The 19,644-nt window shown below is 37.2% G+C and overlaps 1 protein-coding gene across 7 annotated transcripts in view; it reads right to left on the bottom strand.

The window, feature by feature from the left end:
• The window catches only part of TPX2 (TPX2 microtubule nucleation factor), a 54,872-nt gene that overhangs the window by 25,462 nt on the left and 9,766 nt on the right, over nucleotides 1–19,644 (bottom strand). For 5 of the 7 annotated variants that reach the window (XM_054697178.1, XM_054697173.1, XM_037497331.2 and 2 more), the window contains exons 2-7: nucleotides 15,035–15,212; nucleotides 13,293–13,415; nucleotides 7,186–7,312; nucleotides 2,644–2,772; nucleotides 1,615–1,737; nucleotides 149–270 (exon numbers count right to left, since the gene is read on the bottom strand). In XM_054697178.1, coding sequence (XP_054553153.1) covers nucleotides 149–270; nucleotides 1,615–1,737; nucleotides 2,644–2,772; nucleotides 7,186–7,312; nucleotides 13,293–13,415; nucleotides 15,035–15,140 — 730 coding nt within the window. In that variant the 5' untranslated portion in view covers nucleotides 15,141–15,212. The other 2 variants (XM_037497322.2, XM_054697180.1) reach the window with 2 other exon arrangements.

Raw genomic sequence — 19,644 nt, forward strand, 5'->3', positions numbered from 1 at the left:
TGAAACCCATGCCCAGCCTTCTAAGTAAACACATCTTTTTACCGTAATTACTGACTAAAAACCTTTTTTTTGCTTCAGTGACTTCAAAAAACTACCAAGAATACAAGAAGCCCCCTCATAATTGAGACTCAACTAGAGCTATGCTGACCTGCTCCTGCAAGAGCAAATTTTTTGAATTCTTCATTCTTTTTCCGCATCTCCACCACCTCCTGCTGCATTTTCATTCTCTTTTCTAACTCTTGCTCCTCAGTACTTTTTAGAATCTTCTGCCTGAAGGACAAATCCGTAAAGAAGATAAGAGAGAAACAGAAAGCAAAAACAGATTCAGTGATTCAAAATAATCTGAAGACATTATATAGATTACATATTTTTAATTTGTTTTTTTTTATTTATTTTTAAGATTTTTAAAAAAGATTTATTTTATTTATTTATACAAGCATTGGGTACAGTCAGAAGCGCAGGAGGGTGAGAGAATTCACCAGAGCCAGAGGGGAGAGCAGAACAGGCAAACTGATGAAATACACTGCTGAGGGGAGCAGCGGGCAGCAGGAGAGGTCTGCACGCCATGTGGGACCCTTGCCCGGAGGTCGGGGATAGAACTAGCACTGCAGAGGCTGCGGGCAGCTTCGCAACCCAGTGCTCAACCACTCTACCACCGGGGAGGCCCTATATAGATTACATTTTTAATTGGAATAAAATAACCATTAAAACCAAAAAGCTCCATCTAATGATTTAATATTAATTTAATCAGAAACACTATTAAAAAAATCAAGAAGTACAATTTTACTAAAATATTTTTCAAAGTTCATAAAAGTAGCAAAACTATAGAATACAAAAAATTCACAAATTTGATTATACAGTAATTAGATTTTATGCCACAGAAAAACTAAAATTAAAATAGTAATAGAATGGGAAAACTCTTTGCAACAAATATGGCAAAATGTTATTACACACACAAAAAAATACTGTGATAAAGACAGACTTAGGTGTTCAAATCCCACTCTGTCAATTCATTTTCGGCCTATAGGCTCCTGAGAGAACTATATCTGAGTCTCAATTATATCTTCTATAAAACAAGGAATATAATCACTCATCCTCACAATGTGCCTTTATATCAGATTTAGACTGGCCCCTCTTAGGAATAAGAGTATCACTAAGACCACTTGTAGAAAAATTGAAAAGGAAACAGACTATTCATCCAAGAAGTATGGCAAAGATGTTTACTGTTAAATAACAGTAATACAATCTTGTTACCAAACAAATAAAAATGAAAATAATATGCCATCAATACCATATCGATTAAATTTGAGACAATTTTAAAAGTAAAAAGAGACAATGCACATGAGACAACAAGGAAATAAAAATATTCACTCAAAGCTGATGATACTATAAATTTGCCATTAAGTGTCAACAGCTATAAAACCAGTTGAGACTTAAAAAATGTATTTTCCTGGTGTTTAAGACCCAAGCACCCACCAGAACATAAAACAATTCACCTCACCATGGTTTATAGTTTTATGAGTTTCCCAAGCTCTATGTATACCAAACAAACTGCAGATGGACCCATTTGTGACTTTATTAACTCTGAAGTATAAATTCAGGACAGATGCATACCTTATGGGTGGTACACACGTCACAGTGTGTCTACCTTTGGTTTTCTCTGGGGAGGACTCATTCTTTTCAGAAGTACCTTGATGAGTATGGCCTTCTCCCTCTGGCTTCTTTTTATTGTTAGAACTTGAGTCAAAGGAAAAAAATAGCCTCTTAATTTTCTAAAGTATACCTTGTACCACCCTATCCCCCAGATCCACCACACACGGCTTACATTTTCTCATTCTTTAGGACAACAAACATGCTTCAACCACAAAAGCCTTCCAATACATTATCTGATCACATATACCAATGGCTACAAGTAAACTCTGAGAAGTCAAAGTAAGATATGACAGGTAATGAATGGTTCAGGAAGGTGAGAGGGATTCCAACTACTTATCATCAAATGAACAAATGGCAGGCAGTTAGTTGCTCTACCAATGTCTACTTTACTTACTTTCTTACTAATGGAACCCCAATTTTGTTTGGGGCAACACGACATGAAGACAAAAGTAATAGCCTCTATTACTATTATTAATAGCCTCTATTCCAACTAAGAAAGGGTCCAAATAACACAGTTTGGGCAAGTGAGATTTAACTTAAAAGTTTCCAGAAAATAGTTCATTTTGCTGATATGGGTGTTGCCCCCCTTCCTTTACCACGCCCTCCTTCTTTTCCTCTTGTACAGGGAAGAGGTATCAAGTTACCGAGATATAACAAGGAGGTAATAAGGACAAGGAAGAAACTAAGTACTATAGAGCAGCCATCTTAAATAACAGGTGTGGGGGAGAAAAAAGCAAAAAAAGCTAAAGATCACAGAGACACTGTCCTGGCATTGTTCAGTCACTGAACCAAGGCCAACAGCAAACTACTTTTAAACTTCTGTGCAGTAAATCATTATTCTCTAAACCACTCTAGCTGAAGAGGCAATAATTACAGCAAAATAATTCCGAACTGATAAAAAACAAGAACAAGTACCATGTATTCTATAAATGTGATAAAATAGTGCAAAGAGGCAAAACCTATGCCAACTGAGAAGCTTCAACTACTTACACTTTCATTTTTTTGGAGGGTGGAATTTCATTAATGATTACAGGAGTAGCACATCTCTTGGCATTCATTTTTACATGGTGTTTTTCTTCGCCTTCCAAATCCTTCTTAGCAGAGAGTCTGACAGATCTTCTATAGTAGAAGAATTGACAAAAGTTATCTATATAACAATATAACTACGATAGATATACAAATGCTCCTATGAAAGTATATCAAACTGGCAGCTCTCTTCCTAAGGCTGCCTACCTGGGTCTACTCTTTTTTCCCTTCTCCTTTTCCTAATAAGCCTATACTTTGAAAAATGTAAAAAAACAAAACAAAAAAACACTGTATATCAAACTACAAAGGGCTGTAACAAGTCTAGTGGTATTATTTTCTACCTTAAAGTCTAATCACTACATATCTAACTGGTAGTTTTTAAAATTTAATCATAAAATATTGGTAGTTAACTGCATTAATGTTTGTAAATTAGACCTCAATAAAGTTAAATGTTTTTTAAGGGCACTGGCTATCACAACTCCCTCCTTTTGTAGGTCAAAGTCAAAAAAGATGAGGTGACCTGACCCTGCTTCATAGTAATTTGCTGTCAGGCTTGAAATTAGAGATCAGACCTCCTGGAAACTGACAAAGCTATTTTATTTTCGCCTTTTTCATTAGAATATAACACAGACCAAAAAGTGCACAAAACAAAAACTCAGTTAAATGATCACAAAGTAAAGACTCATGAAATCACCACCTAGGTGAAGAAATAGAACACTGGCAGCAGCTACTATCTTGACCTTTACTGTACTCAATACTTTCTATCATTTTACCTATAAACATGCACTCCATAAGCATGGTATTTTCTTTGGAAAGAACAAACACACAAACAAAAGAAAAAAACATTAAAATATAGTCAGACTACCACTACTTGCTTTATTTTGTTGTGGAGGGGTTGTAGTTTATTTCAGTCATCATTCTGTTTGTGAAATTCAACCACATTATCACAGAGCTCTAATTCACTGACTTTCAATGTTATAGCAATCATTACAGAAATGTACCATTATTTGTCCATTTCCTGTTGATTCTCATATGTTTCTTGGCACATATGTACACATATTAGATATGTTAAACTGTGAGACTGCCAGGTCATAGGACCTGTTTTCCAATATGCTTATCACAATAACAAGTTTATAACAGTCTATATTGCTCCATACCCTACTGAAAACGATATTATCAGCAAATTTAATTTTAACCCTATTGGTCATATGTAAAACCTCTCTGGGGTTTTAATTTGCTTTACCATGGTACCAGCTAGACTGAGCACTTTTTCATGTATTTATTGCTCAGATGGATATCATCTTTCAAATAGTGCTAGTTCAAATCTCTTCCTTGTCTCCACTGGAAGAAAAGTGCAAATTTCTTCAGGATAACTGGTGCTCTCACATGTAAAACCCAAGCAGTTTTATTGGGTAAAGAAGTAAAGCAAAAGATTAGAGGTTTGGGGGCCAAAACAATCTCAACGTAGTCTCTCAAACTTTAAATGGGAATATGCCAAAAAGCCAAACTACAAAAGCAGCGGCTATCTATGGAAATAATAGGAATGGCCAATAATCACATAAAAATGTGATCAACATCATTAGTTATCAGAAAAATGAAAATTTAAAAAACAACATAATCATCATTAAAAATACTGACAGTGCCAGGTGTTGGCTAAGATATGGAACAACATAAACTCTCACATACTATACTGCTAGTGGAAAAGTAAAATGGTAGTCACTTTGGAATACATTCCTGACTGTTTCTTATAAAAATACACTTAACAATACGGCCCAGTAATTCCACTCTGAGGTATTCATTCAAGAGAAATACGCCCCTTCCCCGGCCACCGGAGGAGGGTCCCACATGGCGCGCAGACCTCTCCTGCTGCCCGCTGCTCCCCTCAGCAGTGTACTTCAGTCCTTCTGCCTGCTCTGCTCCCCGCTCTGGCTCTGGTGAATTCTCTCACTATCCCGCGTTTCTGACTGTACCCAGTGCTTGTATAAATAAATAAACAAATAAACCTTTAAAAAAAAAAAAAAAAAAGAGAAATACGCCCTTAAAAACTATTTACAGCAGTTTTATTCATAATAGATCCAAATTAGAAACAACTCAAATGTCCATCAATTGGTGAATGGATACAGTCAAGTACAAGTGTACATATAATTCCATTTATAAAAATATATAGAGCAGGCAAAATTAATGTATGCTGAAATAAATCAGAATAGTTGCCTCTGGGTAAGAGGTAGGAGAATGAGAAGGTAGACAGTAAGGATTAACTAAAAAAGGATTGTATGAGGGAACTTTCTGAGATGATGGAGATGTTCTATTCATTTTAATTGTGGGTGCTATGGAAGTATATATTCATCCGACTTTGTACACTCAAAATCTGTATGTTTTAAGATATGCAAATTATATATCAATAAAATTAGTGAATTTTTAAAAACGGACTGAGAATCAAAAATTAGAAAGAAGGAAAAGTACATGAAGACATGATCATTAAGAGCCATTACTTAAATTCAACATACAGTGATACATATAAGCACAGAAAAATTTGGGGTGGCTTTAGGAAGATATACGAGGGGATAAGATTCCAAAAATTAAAACACATATTTGTGGTAAAGCAACACCTCCATGGAGAAATGATTATTACAGACTGTTGACTCTTAAATTAATTGTGTCAAAGGAGTCTGGGTTTTCCTTTAGCCTATCCATCAAAACTATGTGAAAATAAAATAGTAGGGAACCTGTACAATTATCTGCACTTTCCTGCTCTTCCTTTCTAGATCACGCATCTCTGGACTCTGATAAATATGAGATAAGTGGCACTAATATTTTACCTCATAAATTTTCAAAATACAGTATCATTTATAAAATACTGTTATATATATTATCTTATCTGCCTTTTCTTACAGTAAGACTGAGAGATATAGTTATTTTCAGTAAACCTAGGTTTTCAGTTGGAAGAGATTATCTGCCTTAAAACAAAACAAAAGCTATTCAGGTCTTCTTGACTCTGGGAGTAGCTGACTTTCTGTCATACCATCATTTCCAGAAAGCATTCCAGAATTCAGTCAGGATGAGGGACAACTCTAGTAATCATAAATATATACAAGGGCCTCCCTGGAGGCACAGGTGGTTGAGCGCAGCACTGTGAAGCTGTCCGCAGCCTCTGCAGTATGGGTTCAATCCCACCCAGCTGGGGAGAAACCCACATAGCACGGCAGACCTCTGCTGTCTCATCCGCTGCTCCCCTCCGCAGTGTATTTCAGTCTGCCTGTTCTGTTCCCCACTCTGTCTCTGGTGAATCCTCTCACCCTCCTGCACATCTGGCCTGTACCCCGGTTCTTGTATAAATAAATAAATAAATCTTTAAAATAAATAAATAAACAAATAAATGAATGAATAAAAACAAAATAGAGAAGCCAAGATACTAATGCTTTCTTGATTCTGAAAGAATCTATAGGACACTAGGTCCTTTTGCAGTAGGCATCACTTCACAATCTAAACATGAAACAGAAATCATAAAACCACCAACAGTAGCCTTTTAAGACTCCTATGATTATTTATTTAGCTTATTGAGATTTCACATAATTCTTTGATTAAACTGGCCTTCTTTTCCAGAAAAAATTAAGATAGCCCTACATGATACCATCCTCAAAAAGAGGTCCCTATGCCAGTATGAAGCTTCACAAAAGGTAACTTCATTACTTCTAAGCAACAATATTATAAATACTCTGCCATTCCTCTTTCTTGATTATATTCTAGAAGACAATAAATTATAAAGAATAAATGACCCTTAAACTCTGGGTAAATCATAATTACTAGATGGTGAAAGTTTAAAAAAAAACTAGCTCTGATTAGTGCCATGTGAAGGCAACTAATATTAAGACTAACCGCTCCCAAACACTGTCTTTTTGTATTAAAAGAGAAAAAAAAAGGACATGGATACAAAATGCAATATTCAAAGATATCAGATGTTCTGAGCTCATTAGTGTCAAAACTGCAGCTTAACCCATCCATCATCTAACCATTTATTCACCAAGTACTTATTCAGCTTCTACTTCTGCCAGACACTGTCAGGAACTAGGAATACATGATACTTGCCATTATGTTTACTCACAACCCATAAACAAGAAAAAAGGATTCAAAAAAGAAAAAAGGATCCATCAAATATTCACACAAATAAATGTAAAATTGCACCTATGTTGATGGGCAAACAGCAAGGGCTTTGAAAACAAACTGATCAGTTTGAATCCTAGCTCTGAAATAAACCTGCCTTAGGCAAGCAACTCAGGACCTCTGAGCCCTTATTTGTAAATCAAGAATATTGCCTGCAACTTATAAATGTTATTAAAATCAAATAAGGTATCATAAAGAGTCTCAGGTAGTATGGGAAACATAACAGGTATTCTGTCCAATAACCATTCTTTGAACATTATTTGTTTAAAAATTGGTAAACTATTAAATGCCTATAAAACTAAAACAAAACAAAACCACCACTTTTAAACTCTGAAATAGTCTTACCTCTGAGCTTGGGCTGAAGTATTTCTTGTAGTAGTTCCCTTGACTTCTAGGGAAGAACAAGTATTTGATGGAACAGACTGTCCCACCAGATTTTCTTTTTCTGCTTCTTTGTAACAAGTGTTGTCAACTGTGGGAAAGCTAACACTAGTCAGTACTCAAATTCCAAGGAAATGAATAGAAATGAGACACATATATACAACTTAACACAGAATTCTAAATGAAAATTACACACACACACAAACACACACACACGCACATGCACACACTTGTAAGCCTGAGAAATATGGCTATTTTATTTTCGTCCTAATTAGCAGAACCCTTAGTTCCAGTGAAATCTTATACAGAAGACTGATTTATAAAGGCTACTTTGGTTGAAGCAGAAATGAAACAAGCAGGGTCCTGCCTATTTGCCAGCCTAAGGCATCTCCTCAGGAAAAAGCACCCCAAACACATCCTCATGACACTTCAGGACATCAATAAAGATAAATTTCTGAAAGCTTCCACAAAGAAAAAAAAATCACCTAACGAGCAAGTAAAATCGGATAAGCAGTGAATTCAAGACAATACAAGACAAAGGAACAGTGCTTTCAGAGTAGTTAAAAAAAATTTTATCAAGGTACAATTCTATATTAAGTGAAACTTTCAGCTATCTATCAAAGTGGAAAAGTGTATTTTCTGACATGTGAGAATTCAAAGTTCTGTTGTTGCATATCTAATCTTAGGAAGTTCCCTGAGGATATACTCCTGCAAAATAAGGTACAAATGAAAAAATTAAGATCCAGAAAACAAGGCAGCAAAGATATTAAGATAATGTTATCCCAAAAAAGCAGTTATAATAACTTCCAAGAATTGCTGTCCAATATGAAGCAAGCCCAATACGAAGCAACGTAACTGATGAAGTTTCAAGAAAAGTGAATCCACCTGACTTTGATGTGAGGCTCATCTTTATGTAGCACAGAGATTGTGACAATGGAACTTAAGAGAGTCAAGAAGGAACAGGTTTGCATTATACTAATTGGCCTGGCACTGAGCAATACTGACATATATAAAATATAAAAGCTATTGATATAATAATACTATCAGGTATTATGGGTGTAACCACAAGCTCAATTTAAAACAGTAAGATTATGAAAGATGCAGTATTTGAAAAAAAGAGACTGGATTTAGGGATGGGAAGGAGGAGCTATTCTATCATAAATACTGATGTTACTATGGCCATGTATTTCTTTAATAAACATTTTTAATGAAACAGAAAAGTACTATAGGGATACTGAGAAAGAGAAAATCAAGCGAAGGTTTAATGGAAGAAATAGCATTTGATAGCACAGCTTATGAACTATGCCTTGATAAAAGAAAACTGCAGTCAAATGACAGGGAAGAAAAGTCAGGTCACTAAAACACATTTCATGATTCATTTATTCCAGAGAACTTTTTTTTTTGGAGGGCAGAAAAAGACATATAAATAAAAAATTATAGAATATTATATCAAGGCAGCAATAGAGACATTTACCCCAATTGAAAGAGAGGATTATATTCAATTTTTAAAAAGCAAGACAAAATTGGGCCTCCCCGATGGCGCAGCGGTTGAGCTCTGGGTTGCGAGGCTGCCTGCGGCCTCTGCGGCGCTGGTTCGATCCCTGGCTACTCCCCGGCCTCCGGAGGAGGGTCCCACATGGTGTGCAGACCTCTCCTGCCGCCCGCTGCTCCCCTCAGCAGTGTATTTCAGTCCTTCTGCCTGCTCTGCTCCCCGCTTTGGCTCTGGTGAATTCTCTCACCCTCCCGCGCTTCTGACTGTACCCAGTGCATGTGTAAACAAAACAAACAAATAAAAAAAAAAAAAAAATGCCTCTATTAAAAAAAAAAATTTAAAAAAAAAAAAAAAGCAAGACAAAATTAATTATATACTTTACTGCCTTTAAATGTAAAGACATAAATGCTAACACTAATCAAAAGAAAGCTGGGGAGTGACTATATTAACATCAAAGTATATTTCAGAGCAAAATATCCCCAGAGATAAAGATCATTTCAAAATGATAAAGTGGCCAATTCATCCAGATGATATAACAGCCTAAGCATTTATGTACTGAACAACAGAGCTTTAAAATACACATAGCAGAGGGCCTCCCCGGTGGCGCAGCAGTTGAGCGCTGGGTTGTGAAGCTGCCTGCGGCCTCTGCGGCGCCGGTTCGATCCCCGGCTGCTCCCCAGCCACCAGAGGAGGGTCCCACATGGCGCGCAGACCTCTCCTGCCGCCCGCTGCTTCCCTCAGCAGTGTACTTCGGTCCTTCTGCCTGCTCTGCTCCCCACTCCGGCTCTGGTGAATCCTCTCACCCTCCCGTGCTTCTGACTGTACCCAGTGCATGTATAAACAAAACACACAAATAAATAAATAAATAAATAAAACATGCCTCTATTAAAAAAAAAATTTTTTTAAAAAAAATTTTAAATACACATAGCAGAAACTATAAGGAGAAATAGACAAATACATTATTATCTGAAATTTCAGTAACTAATTGATGGAACAGAAAAATCAGTAAGAGGGCCCTCCCCGGTGGCACAGCAGGTTGAACGGAGCACTGTGAAGCTGTCTGCAGCCTCTGTAGTGCGGGTTTGATTCCCAGCCAGCCAGGGAGAAATCCACATGGCGCGGTAGACCTCTCCTGCCTCGCCCACTGCTCCCCTCAGCAGTGTCTTTGGTCCATCTGCTTGTTCTGCTCCCTGCTCTGTCTCTGGTGAATTCTCTCACCCTCCCATGCCTCTGACTATACCCCAGTTCTTGTATAAATAAATAAATCTTTAAAAAAAGAAAAATCAGTAAAAATATAATGGCCATAAATTATACATAAGCAAATAGGCATACATGACTGTATTCCAATAAAACTTCATTTACAAAAATATATATTGAGGGGCCTACCTAGTGGTGCAAGGGGTTAAGCACCGCACTATGAAGCAATCTGCAGCCTCTGCAGCACGAGTTCAATCCCTGGCTGGCCAGGGAGCTACCCACATGGTGCACCAGACCTCTTCTGCCTCGCCTGCTGCTCCCCTCAACAGTGTATTTCGGTTGATCCGCCTGTTCTGTTCCTCACTCTGTCTCTGGTGAATCCTCTCACCACCATCCCCCACACCGTATCTCTGGCCTGTACCCCAGCTCTTGTATGCATAAATAAATAAATCTTAAAAAAAAAAATACGTTGAGGCTAATTCATGAAGAAGACACACTATTAAAAAAAAGAGCCTGTGTACCTAACAAAAGAGCCTCAGATATATAAACTGGCAAACTAAAGGGATAAACAGAAAATTCAATAATCAATGAAGACTTCAATAGTCCTACTTTCAATAATGGATATATCAAGTAAGGAAATAGACTTGAATAACACTATCAACCGACTTGACCCAATTGACATTTATATAACTTTCCACTCACTGACAGTAAAATATACATTCTTGTGAAGTGCACAAGGAACAATTACCAAGACAGACCATATTCTGTGTCATGAAAGAAATCTCAATACATTTTAAAGGATTCAAGTTACCCAATTCTGTTCTTTGACCACAATAGAATTAAATCACTCAAGAAATCAGTAACAGAAAGGTTTTCGGGAATGCTCTCCCTCCCCCCTATTTGGAAATTAAATAACACACTTCTAAATTACACACAGGTAACTTGCAATTAGTAGATAAATAAGTCTTGGAGATATTACAGCATAGAGACTGCAGTCAACAATATATTATAAACTTCAAAGTTGCTAAGAGACTAGATCTTATTGTTCTCACAACAAAAAAGAAGTGATAATTATGTGATGTGATGGGGTGTTGACTAATGCAAGACAGTAATATACTGAAATATATGGAGGGCAAATCAACACATTGTACACTTTTAAGCTCACAAAATGTATGTCAACTATCAATATATCTCAATTTTTTTAAAGAGCAAATAGGTCAAAGAAGACATAATAAGGGAAATTAAAAGTATTTTGATTAGAATGAAAATTAAAATAGGGCATATAAAATTTGTGGGCTGCTGGGAGGAAACTGACAGCACTAAACACATTAAAAAATAAAGATTTAAATAAAACCCAAATTAAAAAAAAAAAGAACAATAGCATATTGAACCCAAAGTAAGTAGAAGGGAAACAATAAAGAATGAAAATCAATGGAAAAAATAATAAAAGTTAATGAAACCAGAATCTGGCTGAGAAGATTAATAAAATTTATCAATCTCTACTCAGACTGATTAGCAAATAAAAAGGAAAGATACAATTACCAAAATCTAGAATGAGAGCAGTAACATCACTACAGAATCTATAAATATTAAAAGGATATGGAAATATTATAAATAACTTTTTGCCTATAAATTCAACAATTTAGATTAAATGGACAAATTACTTAAAAGACAAACTACAAAAGCTGTATCTATTAAAGAAATTGAATTTGTAGTTAAAAACCTTGTGGGCCCAGATGACTGAGTCTACAAAAAAAATTACTAAAATTTATAAGTGACTTTAAAAGGCTGCAGGACAAAAGATCAACATAAAAACTGTATTTCTAGGTACTAGCAATACAATACAAAACTAAAATTAAAACACACGTATGGAAAGTGCCTTGAGAATACAAATTAAAGAAATCAGTTACAGAAAAAATGGGCATTTAAGCTGGACCTTAAATGTTGAGTAGGAACTTTTCGGTTAGATTAAGAGTATTCTACATAGAGGGCACAACACTGATAGGGAGTATATCTAATAAGAACACAAGACTCCCAGGCATGCATGTAAACAGTGTGCATGGCTGCATGATGGGCCTAGCAGAAGTCTTTTACTTTGGGGTTTACTGTTGACTTAAATAGAAAGTGGCCTACACAAACTAGGTAAATATTATACCCCTTTCAATTCAAGAAAGGCACAAAGGCCATCACAGCATCAGATCTGCCACACTTAATCAACTAATGCAATTCATGTGAGGACAGATAGCACTCAAGGTCACAGGTATTCCAAGTATGTGAAGAGAAACCTGTCATACAATTCTAATCTCACATGTAAGTAAGATGGATGCTTAAGTTGGGGGTCTTAGTCCAGACCCCAAATTCCATAGATATCACCTGTACTCATGCATTAATCACTTAAAAGTCAGACTAGCAGCTTAGATTTTGTAAGCCAGACATGTTCTCAGAAAATACAGTTATTTCCCAATGCAACCCCTCTGGTGAATGGTGCGATTAAGGCCAACTTCAGAATTACCCGTTCCAACAATTTTCAAATTTCAAAATTTGAAAATTGGTGATGGATGCACAACTACTCTGTGGGATATACTTAAAAACACTGAAATGTACACTTCAAGTAGATGAATTATATGACAGGTGAACTATAGCTACATATAGCTGCTACTTAAAAAATCATTTTTAAGAATGTTCCTTTTGTTCTGACCAATATTCTGCAGATTTAGTAACCACCAGTTTAAATGTCAATCATCTTTAAAAATCAGATACAAGGGGGCCTCCCCTGGTGGCGCAGCAGTTGAGTGCTGGGCTGCGAAGCTGCTCGCAGCCTCTGCAGCGCCGGTTCCATCCACAGCCTCCGGCGAAGGTCCCTCATGGCGCAACAGACCTCTCCTGCCATGCCCGCTGCTCCCCTCAGCAGTGTATTTCTTTGTCAGTCTGCCTGTTCTGTTGCCCGCTCTGGTGAATCCTCTCACCCTCCCGTGCTTCTGACTATACCCAGTGCTTGTATAAATAAATAAATAAATCTAAAAAAAAAAAATCAGATACATGGCTCAAAGAATTCTTGTACAATGGCAAACAGTATAGTCTTTCCTGCTGTTTTGTTTCCCAGTCAGATCCAGGTTACATTATATTAAATCTTACTATAAAAAGAAAACAGTTATGTTTCTGGTAATAAAATTTCATATTAGCTTAAGTTCCAAGAGATGAAAAATTAAAAAAAGTAAAGCACATCATTAGTTTCCCATGCACCATGAAATGATTTAGCCCATTTCACCAATAATAAACCAAGCGATGTGCTATATAGGCAATTTCCCCAGACCCCTAAGACTCCCAATACACTGTTCCATCATTCTGCCAGGGAGTTTTTCCCTAAGATGTTCTTTCTTACCTGGTTTCAAAGGTGTGACAATAGCTTGCTGAAAGTTAGCTTTTCTCAAAGGAGTTTTGCCCTGAAAGAGTCCTCCTGTGCCATTCTTCCCAGGAAACTTATTCTCCAGATTGGCTTTCTCCTCTGTGAAAAAACATGATCATCATCAACTAAACAATCAGCAAGGAAGTAAAATAAATCAGCACCAAGTACTTAATTAAAATAGAGCCTAAAGCCCCTGACAAATTTGACAAATTTCTAGTGATCAAAAAGAAATGAATTATGTAAAAACTGTCACTGAAACATTGGCAACATCGAACAATGTACCACAGAGAAGGAGATGTGCAGACTCTGCATTGTGAATAGCTCCTTATTTGACTTATACACATTTAGGGCTACACAAGCAATAACTGGCCTTATCCACCTCCTAAATACATCATGTTGCCCTTAAAGAACATTGTAGCCACCAAGATCCATAGGGTTCACAAGGGATATCATACAGTATACTTGAGTTGAAGGTGTACAGTATACTTGAGTTGAAGCTGTACATTCTGATGGCAACGGTGTAAAAAGATGTAATTATTTGGAAGAAAATCAGAAGGTAATATATTAGAACTAAGGTGGACTTGAAAAAACAGTGGGATTGTTTTCTTCTAAGCTGTATCTAATAGTGTTGTGTTTCTAATATTTTCTTTATTTGTTTTAAAGAAAAACTTGGGAAAAGAGAGATAAGCCAATTCCTCAGTATCAGTGGTGTAAGGGCATAAAGAAAAGCACCACAGGCCATTGGCCCTTTTATCTATCCTACCTCCAACAGCCCTTCTCAGGATCTCCACGACACTCTTAAGTCCTTTTCTAAGAGAATGGCATGTACCATCACATTTGGAGGCTACCTATCAGATAAGCGCAGCTGCAATGGACTCATTTTTGTCCCTCCAACCATATCGATTTCTCTTAATAAAGAGCATTAAGGACACTGAAAATAATAAAATAAAGGGGCCTTAGCAATCTACTCGCCTGACCTATCACTGGGACCACATTTTTAAGTAATATAAAAACATAACCACATCCTTATTTACTGTCAGCCTGGTATTAGTGTTTGGTGCCACAACACATGATCCAACATCAGGATAACCTATCTCTATTTGAGAACTGGGGTCTGAGTAGCATAATCCATACATAATTCATTTGTAAATGAATTAGGGAGGGTAGTAGGAAAGGAGGGAGAGGAGTTATAAAGGGCAACACAAGGAGCCTTGTGATGTGAGAACACTTTGATATCTTAACTGCAACAGCAGAAATACCAACCTACACAGGTGCTAAAACTGCATACAATTTAATACACATAAATAAAAATGAGAATAAATGAAACTACGGAAGTCGGAGTAAGATTGGTGTACTGTGTTAGTCAATATCCTAGTTGTAACCTTACACGGCGCTCCATGCCTGATGATGGTAGCAACTAGTGGCTATTAACAGACATGTTCTGAGTCCTAGAGTTTCACTCAATTCATCTCACCTGGATTTTCTCACAAATTGCTAAAGTTTAAAGATTTATCATCCTTAACAGCAAAATAACTTTGATTTGTCCTGACAGTCCATTTTCAAAGTACTGGATATTTCAATTATTTCTATTTGATAGATAACAATTTGGGTCATCCATAATGATAAGTTAGTTGTTTTCTTGCATCTCCTTTTATTTTTAGGAGGTCCTTAGCACAAATTACTAACCCTTAAAATGACCTGACAACGCAGACACTTACCAAACCAGGAATCTATGTTCTGGGTGTCTTCCTCATCGTCCAAAGATGTAAAGTTGATGAAGTCCGTGGGAGCATCATAGGAATAAGAGGCTTTAACTTGTGACATTGTGCCCCACTTTGGCACAGAAAAGCAGATACTTTTCCAGTATTTCTGTCACTTTTCTCAACAGGTCACCTTCTAAAGAAAGAAATGATTCAGAAAGTTGGTTACACAAAAATCTAAGATAGCAATTACTTCACCTTTTACCACACTTGCAATTCTGAAAATCACCTGGACAATATGCCTTACTTTTCAAATCAAACTTTTCTTTTTAGTAATTTAAAAACATTCTTTGAGTTAGAACTAGAAAGAGGCAATTTGAAATTTGATGAGTATCTACAATATGTCATGCATGTGCGTTATTTTATTTTCCCTCAATCTACTGTTTTCTCATTTCCAACCTTACCCACATCCAGTTTACTATCTCTCCTTGAATAACCCAATTTCTGAAACACATCATTAACTTATATACCTATCAACCAAAACCTTATTCATCATTCAAAATCCAATTCAATTCTCTATGAACTCTATTCCAATTTCTAATTATCATACATAATTGTTGTATCTCCAAAGTGCCAAGACTTTGTTTACCATCCAATTTTACATTAGTTAACTATGCAAATGCTTCCCCTAGCAGACTGTAAGTTCCTAAAGACAAGGATGGGGAAGCACTCCGTCTGCCCACCTGTGCCTATGCAGGGGCCTCTTTTCACCAGCTCTCTCCCTCCGCAGGGCAGCAGCTTCCTGCCTGCCCATGAGCTGTGCTCACTGGGGCTTCTCTTCACTGACCTCCCTCAGTGGAGGCAGCTCTACTCAAGGCCGCCCGCTATGCAACATGCAGGCCTTTCTCAGCATACCTGTCTCTTTTGGGGCAGCTCTTCCTGCCCGCTTGTGTCTATGCAAGTGTCTTTTGCTATCCTATCCCTTTTCTAATAAACCTGCTCTTTAAATATCAAAAAAATAAAAAGGCAAGGATGGATTTTATTCACTTGCATATATCTCAGCCATCAAAGTACTTAGAGCAGTAACTTATACAAAATAAGACCTCAATGAAATTTTATCAACTGCAGATTTTCTTCCCTTATAAATATCTTCTTAAAATTTCTATACCTGGGCATGAAGGAAATGACTTTGAAAAAGCCACAACATGCAGATTAGATAAAAGAACAAGTCAAAGATAGAGGCCCATCCCTATCCCTATGTACAAAATTCTGCACTTCTACTGTGGAAACCTGTGTAGGTTTAAAGTCAGCGCCCCCTCCAGGCAGATATGGTTAGTAAAACAGCTGGAAAGAAATGAAAAGAAAACCTACAGATCACATTCATTACATATTCATTTCCCCCTGAAACCCAATGAACTAGTTATTACTTATCTTCTTTCAGGGAATAACATGTACTTAAAAGTATTATCTCTTGGAAGAGAAGTAATCATGCTTCAAGTTCTTATTTTATTATACAAGTCACTGATCATTTTAAAAAATTAGATCACAAGTTTGTATTAAAAGCACATACGGGGGCCTCCCCGGTGGCGCAGCGGTTGAGCACTGGGTTGCGAAGCTGCCCGCTGCCTCTGCAGCGCCGGTTCGATCCCCGGCTGCTCCCCGGCCACCAGAGGAGGGTCCCACATGGCGCGCAGACCTCTCCTGCCGCCCGCTGCTCCCCTCAGCAGTGTGCTTCGGTCCTTCTGCCTGCTCTGCTCCCCGCTCTGGCTCTGGTGAATTCTCTCACCCTCCCGCGCTTCTGACTGTACCCAGTGCTTGTATAAATCAATTAATCAATCAACCTTGTATAAATAAATAAATAAATCTTTTAAAAAAAAAAATAAATAAATAAAATAAAATAAAAGCACATACGTCACACTATTCTAGACTTCCCATCCACATTACACGTGTTTACATGCACCCTTTCTCACTTTTTAATTAAATTATTGACTTTTTAATGTTTCACATATTTTGAGCATTTTCCTTGTCGATAATTAGACATATGGGCCTTCCCGGTGGAGCAAGGGGTTAATTCTCAGCACTGAATCCATCTGCAGCCACTGCAGCATGAGTTTGATCCCTGCCCAGGGAGCCAACCCACATGGCCCAGTAGACCTCTCTTGTCTCACCTGCTGCTCCCCTCAGCAGTGTATTCAGTGGATTCACCTGTTCTGCTCCCCACTCTGACTCTGGTGAATCCTCTTACCCGCCATGCACCTGTGGCCTACACCCCAGCTCTTGTATGCATAAATAAATCAATCTTTTAAAAAAACAGACATATCATCAATTAATGGTTGTATCATAATTTACTGATACCCTACTTCTCCAATATGTTCATTTTAAAGATACTACCAAAATAATATCCTTTGTGAACTTCTAAATACACATGCATTAGTCTTCCCTTAAGATAAATTCTTAAAGGAGATACTGCTGGTTCTTGACATTGTGAAAAAAAGTTTCTCAGAAGAGTAAAGGTGTGCCAGTTCTTCAAACTCTCACCAATCATGAGTACTAAGAGCCCCTAGTGCTCATTCCCTCTACACTACACCAGTATACCTTCACTCTAAGATAAATCATGAGGTTACACTGAACCTCACTGCTGATGACTGGTTTGACCAGCATTACATTAAGCTTCTCTCAATGGACTAGGGTAATTTAGAAGGTACTTCAGTACCTCAGAAACATTTGTTCTGACAAATATTTGGCTTACACAGTGACATCCATCTTTACACTAGAGAACTTCATCTTTCATGTTCTCTCCTACTAACTCACTGCAGCCAGAACTCCAGACAGAAACATGACATTTTAGAATTTAGAAGAATTTTAAGATTACTAACTTTTGCAGTTCATAGATAAGGATTAATTAAAGCAAAAAGGGGCCTTCCAATATTACACAACAACTATACTAATGATCATGATAACAAGGTGTTTATGCATGCATGAAACTACGAAATACTAAATACATACTTTCTCTAATGCTCTCAATAATCCTATAAAGCAGCAATTTTCCCCTTCCTAGAAGAAGAAGCTGAGAGTAAGAGTGATTGAATGACTTGCTCAGTAATAGTTACGTGAAAGCAGAACTGGATCTAGAACTGCGGTACCTTACTTCAGCACAATGTTCTCTCCACATTATTCTGCCCTCTCACCCTGTGAATTAGGGAAGCATGCTAATGTCATTAAGGTCTCTATTTGCAGAGAAAATAGTACTGTATTTATTTCTAAGTAAATCCATTCTCCAGTCTTTTACTCTAGATAGAAGAGTCATTATTATCCTCATTCTAAATTTTTCACTGTCCTCCATTTCTATTTTTATTATTCAATTTAACTCAATAAGCTACTTGTTAATGGCCCACTGATATTATACATTTGCTAGGGGCCCTGAGAAAGGAGATCAGCACTCCTTTCTCACTAATATTCAAAGATTCTACGTCTTCATACAAACCAGTAGAAGATCTAGTCTTAGACACAAAGGAACTTAAAATTTAGATAGGAACTAAGGTCCTATCATATTCAATAAAAAAAATCACATACAATATCTAAATTATATACTATAAATATAAAAAAAGAATTTGAGATTAATGTGGCTTAAGTCAAGTTATGATTAAATATTTTTACTGAACATCATTAAACAGCAGGAAGCATACTATGATGGAAGCCATCTCTTTGACAGCCACCTTTGAAGCATGGAGTAGTCACACAACAGTAGGAATCTGCTTAGGGGTTCACTGGAAAACTTTTGCTTTCCTGATATAATTACTGGCCTTGTCCCTGCCCTTCACCTTCTTCTTGCCTTGAATGCAGATGTAATAATGGCTAGTGCTATAGCAACCATGAGTGGACAGTCAAGAGAGTAACAGACAGTGGCCCTTATATCCCCAATCTCAGATGATCAAAAGTCAACCACCTACCTCCAAACTTCTTATGTAAGAACTATAATACTCTTTTTGCATAAACCGTTATAGTCACATTTTCTGTCACTTATAGTCAAAAACAATGCCAACAAAAATAGAAGTCCAGAATTCTAGTCCTGTCTCTGCCATTTACAATATGTATATGTCAGGTGGCAAGTGACCCTTTCTGCCTTCCTGCTTCCCATAAATAAATAAAAAGGTATTTTAAGTGCTAATGAAATATATTACCATAAGGTATTATCACTGCCTTTTAATCTACTGATACCCAGACGCTCCTTGATCATATGTCTATTCAAAGGACCCTTAATGAAAGATTTCCCAGTGACTGAGAGTGGTTAAAATTCCACTGCTGCAAAGAAGAAGTTTTCCTGCTCTTGTGAACAAACATGCTGGAAGACATGGGAAAATCTTAGATTCCCATGATCTTAATGCCTAACCCAGGTCACTGGGAACACTTCCCAGGCAGGAATGTAATGAAGACAACTAAAGCTGGGGGAGGGAGGAGGCAAGAATGTAATATGCAGCAACCCCACTTAGCCTCCTAAAAGCCATGACTGCACCAAAACATGTTGCTGAAAACCACCTGGAGGGTGGTTCGACTTTTAACCCTTCATACCTTTTTTTCTCTTTTAAATTATGGAGCTATACTGCTAACCTCTTTGGAAGGCAATATGC

Source organism: Talpa occidentalis, unplaced genomic scaffold (genome assembly GCF_014898055.3).
Source record: "Talpa occidentalis isolate TD23 unplaced genomic scaffold, MPIMG_talOcc4v2.1 talOcc4.10, whole genome shotgun sequence".
Lineage (NCBI taxonomy): Eukaryota > Metazoa > Chordata > Mammalia > Eulipotyphla > Talpidae > Talpa > Talpa occidentalis.